The 19,124-nt window shown below is 36.1% G+C and overlaps 1 protein-coding gene across 1 annotated transcript; it reads right to left on the reverse strand.

The window, feature by feature from the left end:
• Nucleotides 1-9,865: 9,865 nt before the first annotated feature.
• LOC140150267 (caveolin-1-like) lies at nucleotides 9,866-13,530 on the reverse strand. Its single transcript, XM_072172272.1, has 3 exons — nucleotides 13,170-13,530; nucleotides 11,399-11,491; nucleotides 9,866-10,168 (listed from the first exon to the last, which is right to left on the reverse strand). The coding sequence occupies exons 1-3, from the start codon at nucleotides 13,452-13,454 to the stop codon at nucleotides 9,866-9,868; spliced, it is 681 nt and encodes a 226-aa protein (XP_072028373.1). The 5' UTR covers nucleotides 13,455-13,530.
• Between the last annotated feature and the right edge of the window lie 5,594 nt (nucleotides 13,531-19,124).

Here is a 19,124-nt window from a genome sequence, read left to right on the forward strand (position 1 = left end):
CCCGTCTGGCCCAATGGTAAATCCGGTTCTGGCAACCGCACGTGTTTTGAAAAACAAAGAACATCGCGCGTTTTTAAACTTAACCTCAACTGAACCTCAACACTCACGATCTTATCCAATGTTATAATTTATTTAGACTGGGATGATACCGAACCTTCCGATGGTTCATGTGCTTTCCTTCAAGCTGACAATGGCCAATGGAATGCAGGCTCTTGTGCGAAAGAGAGTCGTATGGTTGTTGTATGTGAGCAGTCTCCAACAATAGGTAAGACTAGTAAATGAGTAACAGCAGTGTGGCCATTGTAATTTGTACCAATTCTCGCTATTCGCAATAAGGGCGCCGCCAGCGGTTTTCGATGTAATCGTGATGTATCATGGGAAAAGGTCGACATCCAAGTCCGCGCAATACGAATATTACCATGCTATTACATAGGAACACGTGACAATATTTTTTAGTTTGTCAAAATAAAGGTGTTACACGCGAATCGATACTCAATAATACTTAATAATGTGATTTGAAATGTGCACAATTATTTTTATTCTCTATCGATTTGCGTGTAATACCGTTATATTGACAAACTAAAAAATATTGTCACGTGTTCCTATGTAATAGCATGGTAATATTCGTATTGCGCGGACTTGATGTCGACCTTTTCCCATGATACATCACGATTTTCCCATGATACATCACGATTAAGTCGCAAACCGCTGGCGGCGCCCTTATTGCGAATAGCGAGAATTCTTTTGGGGTCCAATTATTTTACATGTTCAGTGTCAGGGTCAGTTGTCTGAGGGAGCAAAAACTAAAAAAAAACCCTGGTGGCCATAATTTTGACCGTGGCGTAGCGTCATAGATGTGAAAAAATCCCATAGGAAATTGCCGAAAAATGGCCTGTACCCCCAACTCAGGCCCGGTTTCCCCAATCATCGTCGCCCCTTCCCAGGATGACTAACGCTACACCACTGAATTTTGCCCTGTGTTCTAATGATGATTGTTCGAGAAGCTCAAATAAAATCAATTGTACACTATTTTAGCACAAATTTAAGTGGTAATTTTGAAATTGACAATTTTACAGTAGATTTCCCAAAATGAGGATGACATTTTGTGTGTTTACTTTGCCAGTTTTCCATTTTACACGGGGTGGGGGTGGGGAGGGGGGTGAAAATCTCTTTTGGTGGTTAGGTGTTTTTGGGGTGGTGAAATTTTCTTTTTAGGGATTGAGTTACTAATCCAACTCATTTGAGGGGTTCGAACCCCTAGACTTCCTGTGGTTACAGGGCGGATAACTATCCCCCATGTAGATTTTGCCGCGTTTTTGTATTTATTCATTTACACCGTTCCTATTGCCTTTCCTTATCATTAATAAATAAGAAGACGTTATGATTCAACTTTAAAATTGAATAGCAAGACGATCAACCTGTGAACAGGTCAAGCAGAGTAAAATATATCATGGATTACAATGAACTAGGGCTGTTGGTTGTCGAGCAGAACTTTCTTTGTCGACAATCGTCAAATCTCAAGATCCGACGTCAGTACTCGAAGTAAACTTTATAAATCTGATGATTTATACTTAAAGTGTATGTAGGTGGGATGAAAAGCCGACGATCAATTCAAAATTTTGACCTTTCGTATTGAAGATATGGATTTTTTCCCAAAACACCAAAAAAATTAGGTCTTTTTGGGAAAAAAATCCATATCTTCAATATGAAAGGTCAAAATTTTCAATTGACCGTCGGCTTTTCCTCCCACCTACATACACTTTAAGAATATGTCATTAGATTTATATAATTTACTTCGAGGACTGTTGTATATCAAAAATGTGAAAAATATCAAATTTTAATAATTTGTCATAAAATTTGTATTATATCGTGAATTTCAAAAAATGAATATTATTTGATATCAGAAAGACATTCTTCGTATTCAGAATGCAATTCGATATGTCTGATGTGCTTTCATGTCCCACAAAAAATACTGTCGAAACGCTCATTCCAGATCCCTTAATCTCATGCTCAATTAACACGTTTTTATAAACATAGAAGTTCTTTCATGCTAAACAATGCCGATCTTAAGCTTATCTCTAATATTTTTAATGACTAGTCCTTGTCGACAACAGCCCTACAATGAACTTACGAGTATCTTCTGAATTCTTTTTCAGTTGAGTGTCCACTTCATTATGAGCCTTGGGGTGATCAATGCTTGCATATAAGTAATTTTACTGGAACAGCTTTAGCAGCTAAAAATAAGTGTGGTTCTTTAGGAGGAAGTTTAGTGGTAATAGAATCAGAAGAACTCAACGATTTTCTTGCATTTGAAGTAAGTATAATAATTTTAATCTGGTTTCAAAGTTTGTAAAATGACTACTCCCGATTTTTCGAAAAAAAAACAGCACTATTTTTTTTGATGAAAAAATACTACACAGTTTTGCCAAACAAAACATAGCCTTTAATTAGTTCTGACTGGCAATGAAAGTAAAGTATTTGGCTAATGTTTAGAAAAGGGCCAAGACGGGCATTTTGAGGGCGGTTTTCACATGTTGTGACAATCAAACCCAAAAATCTATTCAAAGAATTTTTTAAATATTTAAATTATGAGCTAACCCTTAATCTTATCTCAAGATTTTGACAAATTTTAAAATTTTGTGACTACAATTATTGTAAGAAAACATGCAAAATTTTCCCATTTTCCCTCCAATTGCAAAATACGAAAATTTAACTGTTATTACCAGTTGGAACTAATCAAAGGATTCTGATTTAGCTATGTTTCATTTGGCAAAAGAACTAAATGTATCTTAATTCCAAACAATTAATGCACAATTTTTCTGGAATCAGGAGTAGGACTCTGTATAAAAATAACAATAAAACCCCAAAAAAAGTCTGATCGGGTCTGCCCACAAAAGAGAGACAAACTACAGCCATTATACAGAATTTTTTAGGTGTCACTTTTGAAGCCATATTGTAACATTTGCCTAGGAGAACGTCCGTAATATTTTTCAACATTCTGATTTTTACACGATTATATAATCAAGGTTGTAGATGCTGTAATGTGACAAAATTTGAGATTTTTAATAAAACGAGTACATCGTTTAATTAATACGATCGAAAATGTTGTGTCGGATGGTTTACGTGCGGCAAGGTCATAACACATCAAAAGGACCGAACACGATCGACAGAGTGGCACGTATTGGCGACTATATGCAGTGGCCTAATCTCTTTGGGTAAAAATCAAAAGGGGACATATCTGACATTGAAAACTAACATTTTGTGGAACATAAATAAATACAACAACATTTTGGAAATGCTACAACATGGCAGGTGTGCACTGTATACACTTTACATTATTCCTTCAAAAAGTCTTGTGATAGAATAAGAGGAAAATGAGCATTTCGTGATTTTGTTATTTAGCCGAATTAGAAGTGATTTTAAGGGAACATTTTGACGGGACTCTTGTCTTTATATTGGATATATTATAGGCAACGCGCTCTGCTCAGTCACATATTGCTTTAGGGTGTACTGATAGTGAAGAAGAAGGGAAATGGGTTTGTCATGGCAAAGATACTAGCACCTGGTATTGGTTAAGTGATGATGAACAGCTAGGATATTGGAGTAAGTATACCACGCATAGAATACCCACCAAGCCCGAATGTTTATTTGAATATATCGCGCTGCATTACAAGCAGGTTGCACGAGTTCATCACCTGTGTATGTCTGCAATCATAGATTGAATACAATACTGGTCTTTTTAAAGATAACACTAAGTGCGAGTGATCAGCATTATGGTTCAATGCAGAGGTATTATTTTCACCTATTGCTATGGTAGTTAATCCGATTATTACATCACTTCGCCAGCGTATTCGCCGTCGAAGTGACGTCATAATCGGATTAACTACCATAGCAATAGATGCATACAATTTTTGAATAGATAGCCCTGCATTACAAGCATATATGTATGTCAGCAAACATAGATTAATACAATACCGCTCTTTTCAAAGATACTAATCTTACAGTTGCGAGTGACCAGCCGTTCTTTGACATCTATGGTTCAATGCATCGGTAACGGGTGAACGTTGTAGTGCAGGGCGATATAGTCAAAATTGTATTCATCTATTGCTATGGTAGTTAATCCGATTAACTACGTCACTTCGACGGCGAATAGTGAGTCAGATTACCCGTTATTTAGCGTATATTAATCCGTAATCCGGGGATTGTTTTTATCTACTCGCACAAGTGTTTTTATCCGCGAGTAAGACTCCATACCATACAGGTTATTGTTTAGAGTGTGTGCTTTACATTCCTGACTAGATAAGCAAATCAACATCAAGAATGATGACTGTTGACCTGGTTTACGGAAGCGTTTTGTATCAATCAATCAATCAATCAATCAATCAATCAATCAATCAATCAATCAATCATTCAATCAATTAATCAATCAATCAATCAATCAATCAATCAATCAACCAATCAATCAATCAATCAATCAATCAATCAATCAATCATTTACTCTATTCGTCATTATACTTCATTATAATTCATATTTCTATTTCAATTTTTAGATTGGAAAGCACAAGAGCCCGACGATGCAAATAATCAAGATTGTGCATTTATGTATGCGCCGAAGGGAAAGTTTGGATCAGATTCTTGTGACGTAGAATTCAACACTTTACTAGTGTGTCTCAAAGGTACGGTGGCGTAGCCAATTAAGAGTAAGGAGGGGCAGCTGCCCACTATGAGAAGTCTTGCCCCTCTTGCTCCCCTTGTGGTATACTGGATGCCCTGATATTAAAGGGTTTTTAAAGGCCTTTTATACTTTTTAGCCCATTTTCGTCATAACCCCTATTCGGAGACTGAATTAACAAGACCAGTTTATGTCTGACGATCAGCTCCCCACAGATTGGTTAATAGCGCGTAAAAGGAAGGTTGATTGTTTTCAGCCCTTCATCGGAGAAAAGGAATCATAGAAAATGGCGAAAAATGAAGGAACTTTTCTTCTCTTCAGGAAAGAAAATTTCCAATTATACTAAGATCTAACTTAAATTTCCAATTATACTAAGACCTAACTTAATATTTTACTCACTGTGTGATATTTTGTCAGAGAATTTAATCAGATATGATCATTTGATCCACCAGGAAAGTGTCCAATTTTCCTCTTTTTAGTTTACTAAAAAACCTTCATACTCAAATTTCTGATTGTTATTTCACAACGTATATTTAAGTATTTTTCTATAGCCAGTGCAATTTTGCTAAAATATTTAAGTATTGTAATTATCATATTGTAATTTGGCGTACATAAAAAATAAGAATAAAGGTATTGTTGTTAGCCGCTGTCGTGCATCTATCGTTATTTATGGCGTAAAACAACTCGGCTTTAATACCTCGTGAAAATGCGAATCATATCTCAATTTTAATTCGAAACACGCTCTCACCTCTTGACCCAATGAACTCGCTAGCAAGAAGGAGCACACAGACCAATAATTTGAGGCTATTCCAAGTGGCTATTGACATGGTAAAAGATTAAAATAATGCAAAATAAAACCCAAAATGCTGGAAAAACTGACGTCAAACATTATGAAAACGAGTACACATGATACAGAATGGTAATGAAATTATGAGTTCCTACAAACAGTCGCTGTATTTATTATTATTATCAAATAGTCGCTAATTTTATTATTATTATTATTATTATTATATTATCATTGTTATTATTATTATTGGCAATATTTTATTTAACTTATCAAGTTTTACAATGTTTGACTATGCCTTATTTTTCAGAACCAGGATCACAAAACGATTTATCCAAGTTATCTACGGGCGCAATTATTGGAATAGTAGTAGCCGCTATCGCAGGCTTAGCGTTATTCACATTTATAGGGTTTGCGTGTTATGCGAAAACTCATCCAAATTGGTCTCTGAGTTCGGTAAGTCGATCTTGGCTGTGTTACTTTAGCTCCTCTATTTACCGAATAATTATAATTAAACCCACCAGTTATACACTCTAAAGTACACTGAATTCATTAAAATCAAACATATACCCCAGAAAAAATACCACTGTTATTCTCTCTTTCTATTTATTTGCTTTAATTGTCTTATTTTATTAAAAAATTGACATGAGATCCTTTTCATTTTTTTTTCAGATGAGGAGGCGATCATCAGATGCCAATTATGCAACAAGCTATAGCTTTAAAATTAATTCGGGTTATTCAGAAAATGATTAGCAAATCTAATACTCTTCTTTCTAATACAAATGGGGGCGTGGGCCGTGGGGGTGTGTGGGTGTGGGGTGCGCATACATGATTACTTCAGCGGTCTTACGCATGACAACACGCCAACACAATGTGTGTTGTCCTCATTGTAGGGTGTGTGTTGTCATGCGTAACTTAGTCCGTTGACGCCTGAAGTAAATATCAATGCATACACACTCCCATAGAAAGAAGAGTTTCGTGCGTGACAAGGACCAAGGTGTGAGTCCTCGAAACATAAGTCCTCTATATGTACTATCCTCTGAGCGTTGACATATTGACGACTTTTTCGGGATTGTCGGCTTTGTGAGGCGTTTGGATGGGTGTAGGGGTGTGTTTGAATGTCATTTCTTCAGAGAACTCGAGATATACGCACCCCACACCCACACACCCCATTTGTCAAGTTAGCTCAATCGATTATGGTGCGAGAGGTTGCGGGTTCGAATCCTGGCGGGGGCCTATTACGCTCTCGTCGTGGAAAATTGAGTTAGCTTGAGATTCCCTTGGACAAGGAACTTACGGCTAATTGTATCGTTGTAACCCGTATACGAACCTGAAGGAGCTGATCCTGTTTTCGAAGGTTATTTGTGGAATGTCTAGGGTCATAGGTGTGCGCTCTTGAAGCAGCAAAATCCCTGAATTGTTGTTAAACGGTTTATGGAATGATGTTGGACCGTAGTGGTCAGCGACAAGCTGTAAAGTGTGCTGAGGCTTGTGAATCAACGTCTAGGCGTTCCTGAGCGTAGCGCACTATAAATCACTGCGCTTTTTTGCGCTAAAACCTAAACCAGTGTTTTCAAACCCACACAACCTAGTACTAATGGCACTTCCCTGGTATGACAACCGCAAGCCCTATATATAGGGATGTGCTACCTTATGGGGACCTTTTCAGCGATTTTTGCATATTAATGGGTGGGATAAAATAAAGTAAGATTGTAAAATTGTACCTCATTCGCGCTCTCGTCTATCAAATACCGAAGTGCACCTTTAATTTGTTCCCGCGCTTCACGCGCAAATTTCCATTTCAAACAGGCTCTAAATATACCTTTCCCTCCTTAAATTTTAAATCTTCTGCCGTCCCTGAGCCCTAGGATTAGCTATATACGCATCAAGTATTTCCGAGGTCCTGCTGTTTGCGGCATTATCACTCACAGGAGGACTTGGTATGATAACAAACCGAGGACAGCTGTGTGGGACGTCTTGCAGGTGTGGATGTCGCGGTGTGGTCGCGGTGTATGATGGGATGCTCTTTTTGTCTGTTTTTAAATGCCAAACTCTTGTCCGGTATGGTTACTGCATTGGGCACTCTTTTAAGATCGTGGTTTGTGAATGATATGTTAAACAAAAACACAGACATTTTAGAATACATTTTTAAAACCTATAAAAGTTCAAAGGGCATTATAAAATAATATACTGTATATTCATGTTCATAACTAATATTCTTCTCGATTAAACAAGCATTTTCTTTGAACAAATTTTAATCTTTCCCCAGAGCAGCCAGTGCACATAAACGTTGGAAAAAAAGGGCATCTGGTCGGATTCGAAACGGGGATATTCGTAATACTAGTACGACGCTCTAACCAACTGATCCACAGAGGCACGCTGGAGAAGATCGGAAGATATAAATCTATAGATATTAGGTTCGAATGAGCGTGCCTCTGTGGCTCAGTTGGTTTGAGCGTGGTGCTAGTTTTACGAAGGTCGCCGCGGCGGTTCGATTCCGGCCAGATGCACTGTTTTTTTCTTCAAAGTTTATGTGCGCTGGCTGCTCTGGGGAAAGGTTAAACTTTGTTCATCCTATTAACCTAGAGAACGAAGTTTTAAAACGTTCAAGCATTTTCTTTATCGCAAATCTTCAAGTACATATAGTATGATTATAGTATAGTTTATTAATAAAACATGGTGGTCAAAGACCAAATTGAGGCAATTATTACATATTTCAAAAATATCAAAAACGTAACAAATATCGATTTATGGGCTCTTACCCGATATCAAAGTTCATAAACATACCATATAACCAGTGGCGTAGCCAGGATTTTGGAACCGGAGGGGCACAACTTGTAAATGTACCGACGAAAATATTTTTTGCCGACGGAAGTTGTGATTTGTTGACCCCAAAATTTTTTGCATGGTTTGAAAAAGTGAAGAGCCAAAAAAACCAAAAAAAACCAACAAAATAATAGGCACAATTTACATGTATAATTCAATTTTATTCACAATTTTTCATCATTTTTTTAGAATTCCCCTTCTTTTCTGTCACCCTGGGTAAAAAATAGTCTATTGTTAACCCAATTTTTATTCGCCAAAACCTCGCGTCTACCGACGCGTCGCGACGTCGCGACGGCCTTACAAGAACCGACGGTCATGACGAGCGGGGAGGGGGGGGGGCCGGCCCCCTGGCCCCCACTGGCTACGCCACTGCATATAACATGACATACTGACCTCATATTCTGAAATGCCATTTCTCACACACAATAGTTTTGTCATTTTTACTTTTCAAAACAAAAGGTTCTAACCTGAAAAAGATCGCTACTAGTGGGTGGATTTCATTAATTGAAACAGCAATCTTGGCATGATCAGATTCGCTGACAGTCTACTCAGATTGTCACGATTATTTCTTGTCATTGAACATGCTGAATGGATACTGATGTCATCACAATGTTTACGAGACCGTATCCCTTTTTTTGTGTTGCCGTTGGTGGCGTTTGGCTCTGCTAAAAGTACCAGGCATCACGCATAATTAAAACGACATTTTGTGATCCATAGCCTCATTCCCTACTTTTATCAAACATAGTCATGATAGTCGACATTTTTGAACTACCTGAAACCTCTGGCTACATAATGTTTGTGTGAAAAAATGTCTTGCAGATTAATTCGCTTAGCAAAAATATCGTCAAATTTGTATTTATGCACTGCTACAGTGGCATATGGAGCAATGTAATAATATATGCATATAATACTGTACATGTATTATATAATCATGCATAACTTGCAAACGCAAAATTGGACTCAATGTTTTTTGGAATAAACTTTTTTCGTAGATATCTACAATCTTGGAAAAATGTACTTGGAACGCTTGGCACACTCTGTCGAAATTCCGTGCAGAAATTCTTACGATCAATGACGTATATTGTGTTTGGGAACTATAAACATGATATCTACAAAAATGATTTACCCTTCCCATCAATCAATGTTGGAACATATTGGTATTTCTCAACATTGCACGGGGGAGAGGGGGTGACAGTTTTCCGTTCTTTACACGCAAGTGTTCCAAGACTTATTTCCAAGGTTGTGGATCTCAAAAATATCATAAAAAGAAGATGCTGAATCACAAAGTAATGATAACCTACTCCGCTTTCTTTTAAATTTGGTGTTCAAACATCAAGAGATTCCATGTTTGAAAAATAGTCAAAGAAAGAATAATATAGCAAGATAATCTTTTCACACTTAGCAGCAGACTTGTTGCACATCTTTGAAGTATCAATCAAGCCACATTATGTAAATCTTTTTTTGTCATAAAAGCGATGTTTTCACATTTCACATGATTGTACTGAAACTGAAACCAAGTTAATATAAAACATTTGGAATATATATATATATATTTAAGAATTTAATTCAACAATCCAAAATAATCATGCCTCTTCCGTGAGTGCCCGGCGATTTTCTTTCTTTGGCCACATAAGTCCGTTGACATTAAAATTGAATGCACCGCGTATCTTGGAAAAGACGTATCCCCAAGATTGGAATAATGGGTCCAAGAAGATATGCAAAACAGGGCCAAAAGCATTGGCAGCGATCCGGAGAAGTATGAATGACATCTTCAGTGCTGGTTGGAAGAGCCAGGTAACGACGAAGTTGACGGCTCCGAATAATATGCCCCATACGATGGATAGTATAATACCAAGGACCACAGACAAGAAGATGTAGAGCCCGCGCTGTAAGAATTACAAATTTACCAATTTATTTCATTTTCATGATTAAACACAAATACAACAAAAAACAAAGAAGAAATTACAAACTATTAAGGAGGTATAATGCAAAGCATAAGATTCAACTAAAACACATCGCTCATGTACTATGTCCTGATTAAAGGGATTTTACTTTGCAATAGACGTAGTGGTTAATTTTCTGCCAGTGAGTGTCTTCCACAACGGCTAAAATTGGCATCTAGAAAACGTCGAGAAGGAGGAAAAACCATACAAAGCAAATCAATTGGGTGGAATATCAATGATGAGAACCTAAAGTCGTCAAAATCGGACATTCTTCGAATTTCTTCAACGTGAAAATCAATATTATATTAAAGGCTGATGTTTTATTGGAATTTCGCGCGTTAAAACGTCAGAAAAAGTATATGTGACCGTACACGACGAATGAGCCGTAACTTCCTCCCCCGGTCAATTTTGTTTTATTTTTGCTTAGAAAATATATATCATGAGCTTTAAAATGGTATATCATTTGACTTCAAACGATATCCAGAAACGGGGTTAAGGTTTGTTGAACTTTGCTCCTTCAACAAAATGGTAGCTTTTTTCGTTTCTACATGTATCTCTTTTTCCACATTGCTGGTATTAAATATCAAACAGTCATAATTGGCGGTCATTTCAAATTATCCCTAAGTCAACGAGGTTCAGGAATGTCCTCTCATTGTAAATTGTTGGTTATACATACCTAGACAAAATACAATGCTTTTGTAACCCACCACTTGAACAGGATTAGCCAAAGCAAACAAAGACTAGAGCTATTAAGAATTCTATAGACATCTAAGGTAGAAGCTTAGTAGGCTCATTCGTGCTGTACGGTCACATATTTCATATCAAAATATAAGCAACCCAGTGGGCACGTCAGCAAAATGACGTCACTACAATACAACGTCGGAACGTTGTATAATGGTTGTAGGATGGTTGTATATACAATTGGTTGTAACATAATTTTACTACCGTCGGCAAATTTTGGTTGGTATAACGTTGTAATAACTGACGATCGTAAAATAACGTTGAACCAACCAATTTACGTCAAAAACTTTCATATACAACCATTATACAACGTTCCGACGTTGTATTGACGTCATTTTGCTGAAGTGCCCACTGGGTATGGCGTAGGTTACAAATTTACATGTTTTTCCAGTGCAGTGAAATCATGCTTGTTCACTTATGACATTATCTTACCGATGTGTAAGTAAACACTGTGGTGTTAATTTTGAAGATGGCTTCTGGACTCTCTGAACCTTTTGCCTCTCGGAAAACTTCCTGGAACGTTACCTGTTAAAGGCGAATCAAATTGATTAAATTTCAATTACTTTGCTATATAAAATGATTATTCGGAAACACGGACAGAGTGACAGACAGAGGTAGGTTATATAATAGAGGAAAAAGATATAAACATAATATACATAATGGAGGCATGCATGGCGATGAACAACACTTAGTATTAGGACCGATCTACATACCTTATTCTTTTTATTAAGGGCTTGGATAGGGACAGTTTCACGTATTTTCCGTAGGACCTGAGAGCACATCAGACACATCGAATTGCATTTTGAATAAAAGAAAATAATGTCCTTCTAATATCAAATAATTCAGATTTTTTGAAACTCGCGATATAATACGCACTTTATGACAAATGATTAAAAATTTCTGAAATTTAACAGTCTTTGAAGTAAATTGTATGAATCTGGTGTTTGTACGATCAAAATTGACGATCAATTGAAAATTTTGACCTTTCGTATTGAAGATATAGATTTTCCCCCAAAATACCAACAAAATGTAGATCTATCCGAGCCCTTAAGTTTTAAAGATAATTTAGTTTGTATTTTGAAGGTCTTTTACGTCGTTGATTTAAAAGCGGTTTAAAAAATAATAAAATGAACCATTGCACCAAAATGAAAAATAAACACAAAGATTCCAGTAAATAGTAAAGTAAAGGAAAATAGAATGCTAGATTTGGTAAATATTTGTAACTGATACAATCAATGAGGTAAATGATGTGATTTTATGTTTCCAGATATGCCTGAATTCTTTTCGTTAGCTCCTTCAGCCCGTAAGCTTACATACATACATATACTGCGCCAATAAAGTATCCTTACAGTTCAAAAAATAATCACAATTTCAAAATTGAACAATATTTGGGTAAATTAGTTTTTTTAATAGATGCACTATCTAATCCTGCACATTATGACACCACATTGAATCCAATGTGACCTCTAGAAGTAAATTTACAAGCAATTGAATAGACGAGGGTCCAATTTTAAAAGTGACAAACTGGCCTATACAAGGCGTAAAAAGATTCCAACAAGCGAAACAAAGAGACAACACAGTTTCTTCAATGAAGCGTTATTTAAAACAGTTTTTATTTCAGTTTTACTTCTCTATATTTTTCATAACTTTCATTTTATTTGTCAGTTCTTTTGTTTCAGTTTTCTTTTATTCCTTTTGTTTTTAAATTAAAGCCAAACGCATAAATTAGCCATTCACCACTCTCAAACCAGATGTCTAGTCTGTGGAATTTTGAATAGGCCAGTTTGTCCCTTTTAAAACGGGACCATCGTCTAATCAAATGCTTGTAACTTTGCTTCTTGAAGTCACATTGGTTTCAATGTGGTGTCATAATGTGCAGGATTACATAGTGCATCTATTAAAAAAACAAATTTACCCAAATATTGTTCAGTTTTGAAATTGTGATTATTTTTCCAACTGTAAGGATACTTTATTGGCGCAGTATACATATACATTAGAGCTTTTGTTACACGCCATTTCAAAAGATCACAGCGTGAAAAACCAAAACATATGCAAAATATATACAAGAAACAATTGAAAAACAAAAGAAAAATGAATCAAGCAAAATTATGTTTGCCGAAACAGGTGGATTTTTAAGGCCGTTTTTAAAGGCAGAGACTGTTTGAGCACTTAATAAACAATAAACCCTTTGCCCTTGCTTTACCTCGACTGGTTTTGATAATCGAAAAACATCGTCATAACTCTCTGCTGACAGTCGTCGTTGTTCGGTAGCTTCCTCATTTTGGACATGACTGGATACCGTTGGTGGACCTGATGGAGCTGATGGCTGACCTGCAGAAGACGGCTCACTGAATTGTTGTGTTCCAAGTGGCGACCCTGGTCCAGATGAATACTGGTATCCCGGAGCTGCTGGATACTGCGGTGCTGGGTAGGGGGAATATTGAGGACTTTTCGCATCCGAGGGTAAATCGGGGGGATAACTAGCCATCTTGTTTGAGGAGTTTTCAAACAGTTCTTGATAATAAACCTGCTAACGTTATGACTGGTCCAAAGAACTGATACCATAAATAATCATTATCCACACTCACATGACAGTCATAATACTAGGCAATATTAATAGTCATATGAATCGGCTTATTGACACAAGGTTTATCTTTGCTGTTAGGGTAGACTAAAGGTTAACACTAAACGTTTGTTTCATATACGCCAGATGGGAAAACAAGTTGATTGTTTGTTATTCATCGGTGGTAATCACTTTAATTTTATGAACTTTGAAAGTCTGATGTAGATGGTATTAAATAAAAATTCCTTTAAAAAGGAATGGGCGCCCAATGGAAGCTTTGATGTGATGTGCTGAAATGTAACCGTTTGGATAAAAGTTTCTTCTTTAAAACAATTATTGTAACATTAGCATAGTAATCAAAGGAAAATTAGGAAATGTAAAGCATACAAATCCAGTGGGAGATAAAATCATACTGCACGGGGGATGTAAGAGGATTGATTTCAATGTTAAAAGGAATAAAGCTCGGGTTACCATTTTTGGCGTTTTTTTTCATTTTTGTGAAGAAATTAGACAAAATTGGACAAAGTGGTATGCAAAATGAAGGGGCAGATCTTCTCGTTCTATTGGTGGCATCGGTATCAATGTAGCTTACATGCTTTAATAGGTAGAAGCCAAAAGGTAGTACATAACTGATGTTTTAAATTCACTTCATTTTGGAAAGCTTACTATCAACGGATTTCGTTAACATTTTGGATACGTGTTGCTAACGCATTAGAGAAATAATGTTGATATGTAAAATGGGAATAAGTGGTTCCTGATTTCTTTTATGACTTCATGAACTTGGTGATTTTCATTGCTCCACACCTATCAAAAAACAAACTGGTTAAAATACATCTATTTTCAATGTTGAGCTATATTTTGTATTTTAAACTAGCGACATCATTTCACTGAAGCCATAGGTAACATGAATTACCACAACCATACTACAGCAATGTTGAAAAAAATGCATTCTCGTCACCTATACCACCATATTAGGTAGTTTTTCATAAGCTTCACTTTTGTGATTTTGTTATTTTTGTCCACTCCATTTCCACTAGGCAATCTAAATATTGTATTCACCATTTACATCCCAAGGTATGTTATTATAATCATCACATACCTTTTCAATATTGTGTTGCAAAAGCCTTTACATCCACTTTTGGCTGAAATAGAGTTATTGGCATGACATTATAGTTTGGGTAAAAATACACATTTTGGTGGCTGTTTGACCTTCATTACCACCTTCCTTCCAGAGATATCGTATATTTCCCGTTTGGACAATCTTAGGTAATTTCCGGAAATCTGAACTTAAAAGGGCATTTCGTGATCCACAGCCTCATCCCCCCACTGTTCTCAAAAAAAGTTAAGATTTTTATATCACTGGAAACCTCTGGCTACATAATGTTTATGTACAAAATATTTCTTGCAGATTAATTCGTTTAACAAAGATATCGTGAAATTTGAATTTCGTTCTGGTGCACCAGAACGAAATTACAACGCATTGTCTATGGAGCAGTGTAATACACATAAGCATGCATAACTCGCGAACGCAAAATCGGAATCAGCTGAAATTTTGGGAATAGGTTTTTCTCGTGGATATCTAATGAAAAATGACATAAATAGAGGATGCTAGGATCACGAAATACTCCTTTAAAATGAATATACATAATATTTTAGGACAATAATTTTTTGATGTATAATAGTAGTCACTATGTTTGAAAAAGAATCATTGTAATTAACAAAAGTTGTAGCTTCGGAAATGCTCAAAAATTGCATTTTGCCGGATTTAATTTAAAAAAGCAAATGAGATATTTCAATTTTTCTTTTTGATTTTGAAATAAATGAATGGGCTTAAATTTGATCGCAAATCGCAACATTTTGTTGCAAAAGCCCTTACATCCACAAAAGGCGCGATATAAAATAAATATCATCATCTTCAATCTTGTTATCAATGTCATGAATCGGCATAACAACAGTATCTAAGTCCCTACGGATTTTGTCCGTTTTACTCTTGAAAAACTCGGAAAACTGTTCACTCATGATATCAAAGAGCTATACACAGACAGTTGTTTGTAAGAGTTTTTGAGTAAAGTATTAATTAAACTCAGTTTTAGCACTTGTGATTATGTCGTTCACCATGTGCAATTGATCAAGGTAACATGTGCGATCGTGTTCTGACTGAGACTTTCTCCATTTCTTGATCGCCTACTACTATAAACCAATTTGTTTGGCATGAAAGAAACCTCATCCATTAAATTATCAAATTCCTGTAGGCACGGTTGTTTGATAGCATGTAAAACTGTCCCATTTTAAAGAAAAGTTGAACAATGATGGCGCTATTTGTCTTAAATCTTAAATCATCAGAAAAAAATACTAACAAATGGGAAGGAAATAGTCAAAAAACTTTTTATTATGAATTGTAAGGAGTACACATATTAATTGGTTAATTTAAATTTAAAATATATGTAAATAGCGCCCTCAATTTGCACACAAATGTACAGTTTATATAATAAAAATTACAATAAAAAAAGCAGAAACGATAAATAATTTGATATAAATACGAAAATATATGTTAAAATATCAGCTGTTTGTATTGTTCAGGTCTAGAATTGAACATTTATTATGATGTTTTGTTAGAAAAATTAATAAATGGTCACATCAAACAACCATGTAGGAAATCTGATATTGGATATTTGTTAACCTTTGAAGGTTTGGGTCTATACACACATATACTGTTAAACCAGAATCAGAGTCAGTAATACACATCTGTGACCGTCCACCACCAACCAGCCGTAAAGTCGGCCCGGTCAATTGTATTTTATTTCGTGTTTAGAAAATATATAATTATCATAAGCTTTAAAATGGTATATCATTGACTTCAAACGATATCCAGAAGCGGTGTTATGGTTTATTGAACTTTGCTCCTTCAACAAAATGGTAGCTTATTTCGGTTCTACATGTGTCTCTTTTTCCACATTGCTGGTAATACATATCAAACAGTCATAATTGGCGGTCATTTCAAATCATCCCCAAGTCAATGAGGTTCGGGAATGTCCTCTCATTGTTATTTGTTGGTTATAAATATACCTAGACAAAATACAATGCGTTGTAACCCACCACTTGAACAGGATTTAGCCAAAGCAAACAAAGACTAGAGCTATTTAAGAATTCTATAGACATAGGTAGAAGCTTATTATCCTCTTCAACAATATGATTATTGATTGGTTTAAAAGGTGTTTGACTGGCACTAGCAAAATGAGATACATGTAGCACCAACTTGAGGTACCTACGAATACGACCTTCATGCACATTTTACACTGTAACTCATAGAATTTGCCGACTTTGCGGCTTATTTGTGGTGGACGGTCACATTAATAACAATGCTTTATACTAGACATACTAGTCATAGACAAGTAGTCCAGTCAAAGTGGGTTTTGACTCACCACTAATTGCAACAGAATTTTTTTCACTGCTATAAATGTCAGAGATGTCCCTGAACAGCATACAAAAAGTATACTAAAATATACTTGGTGGAAAGGTAGTTTTAGCGGGAAAAAGGTCATACAGGGTCAAATTTCAAAATCGCTCCAATCATTTGAAAAACTATATCAAATTATTCCTCTAGTCATAAGGATTCAGAAAAAATATAGTTTGCCATATCTGTGATGTACGGTTCTTGAGTTATAACCGAAAAGGTCAAAGGTCAAATGTTGGGTTCAACAGAGGTCAAAAAACTAAAAATTGTCTGATTTTAACCAAAATGGTCTCAAAATGTTCGGCTTGCAAACATAATTCATTTAAAGAATATTTGCACTGTTTAGGTTGTTTATTACATGCGTAACATCGAAAACTAGGTCGGGGTCAATAGAGTTAAATGGTCAATGACCTCTTTTACCTGCTACCTAGGTAACGAAACATCCAAGATATGGCAAACTATTCTTATTTTGGAGTGTTTTTAAAGGACGAACACATTGAGACCATTTTTAAGTAGATCGGAGCATTTCTTCGAAGTTGACCCACGTGTAGCCCAAAATTTGACCTTTGACCTTTTTGCTTATAACTTGAGAATGGTACATCACAGATATGACAAACTATACTGTTTCTGAATCCTTAAGACTAGAGGAATGAGTTGGTATAGTTTTTAAAAAGATTGAAGCAATTTTGAAATTTGACCCCTGTATGACCTTTTCCCGCCAAAAACTACCTTTCCACCAAGTATATTTTAGTATATTTTTGGTATAATGTTCAGGGGACATCTCGAAAATGTATAAAAATGAAAAAAATTCTGTTGCAATTAGTGGTGGGTGACACCACTAATTTGTTTAGATTGACTGGACTAAAGACCATTTTATTGTGTATAGATTATAATAACTACAAGTTGCTATTAAGGGGCGGGGTAACCCTATAGGTTTTGGTGTATGGATTGTCTTCAATGTCAAATATCAAAATTTGCAATCCAATACGTTGGTATCCTTGAGTTACATTTAGCACATTTTACACTGTAACTCATAGAATTTGCCGACTTTGCGGCTTATTTGTGGTGGACGGTCACATTAATAACAATGCTTTATACGAGACATACTAGTTATAGACAAGACCATTTTAACGTGTATAGATTATAAGAACTACAAGTTGCTATTAAGGGGCGGGGTAACCCTATTGGTTTTGGTATATGGATTGTCTTCAATGTCAAATATCAAAATTTGCAATCCAATACGTTGGTATCCGTGAGTTACATTCTGGTCCGGCGTCGGGTCCGGCAAAGAACGTTCCCGTATGCACGAAACAGGTTGCACTGACAAATTTCAAGACAAGTGGTTCATTATGTGTTAAAGAAACTAGAGTTATATACCCGTATGCGTAAATGCTTATTAAGCTCATTGTGCCCGTATGCATAACAGCAACATAGCATGAACCCACATGAATTTTGACCTCTGTTTGATGACCTTTGATGGCTGTTTCACCCCGTTGACCCCATATGACCTTTGACCCAGGATGACCTTTGACCTTGGATGACATTAATTAATTTAATTAATGTATGCATGTATTTATTTTACTGACTACTCCCTTTCTTACTTAAAGGGTTAATATAAACACTGTATAGAGCGAGTATATACTTGTACAGAATGCATCAGAGCTATTTATAGATGAACAGACAGTGCACACAGGGTGGCACTGTGGATTTAGGATTTTTAACAAAGATCCACATTTTCGCCGATTTTGAGCCTAATTCATTACCGATTTCAACCAAATGTGACCTCCGCATTTCCCTAGCATCAAGGATTCCACCCACCGAGTTACAGCCCAATCGGACCAAGTTTCAAATTTGACCTTTGACCTTCGACCTCCGATTTTGACCGACGGTAGCTTACGACACTCCCCGTATTTTTCTGCATCCCCTGTGCGAATTTGGCGAGGCTCGGATCAAAACTGACGGAGCCTTTGACACACACACATACATACACACATACAACATTAGGCAAATTATAGTAAGATGATGTAGGTCTATTCTAGCGGTACCTCTTTTCTTATCAAAAATAACGTACCGCTTGTCTTGAGTCACTGTAATTCCAGTGTACTAGTAACTGGATTCCTTGCACCGATAATAGGCCTATA

Source organism: Amphiura filiformis, chromosome 4, assembly GCF_039555335.1.
Source record: "Amphiura filiformis chromosome 4, Afil_fr2py, whole genome shotgun sequence".
NCBI lineage: Eukaryota > Metazoa > Echinodermata > Ophiuroidea > Amphilepidida > Amphiuridae > Amphiura > Amphiura filiformis.

Bases quoted from the DNA above. Each gene is read 5' to 3' on its own strand.
- LOC140150267 (XM_072172272.1), bottom strand. From the start codon at position 13,454: ATGGCTAGTTATCCCCCCGATTTACCCTCGGATGCGAAAAGTCCTCAA. The intron at 11,492-13,169 runs GTAAAGCAAGGG...CGCCTTTAACAG, and splicing joins GATTATCAAAACCAGTCGAG to GTAACGTTCCAGGAAGTTTT. The intron at 10,169-11,398 runs GTAAGATAATGT...TAATTCTTACAG, and splicing joins CAGTGTTTACTTACACATCG to CGCGGGCTCTACATCTTCTT.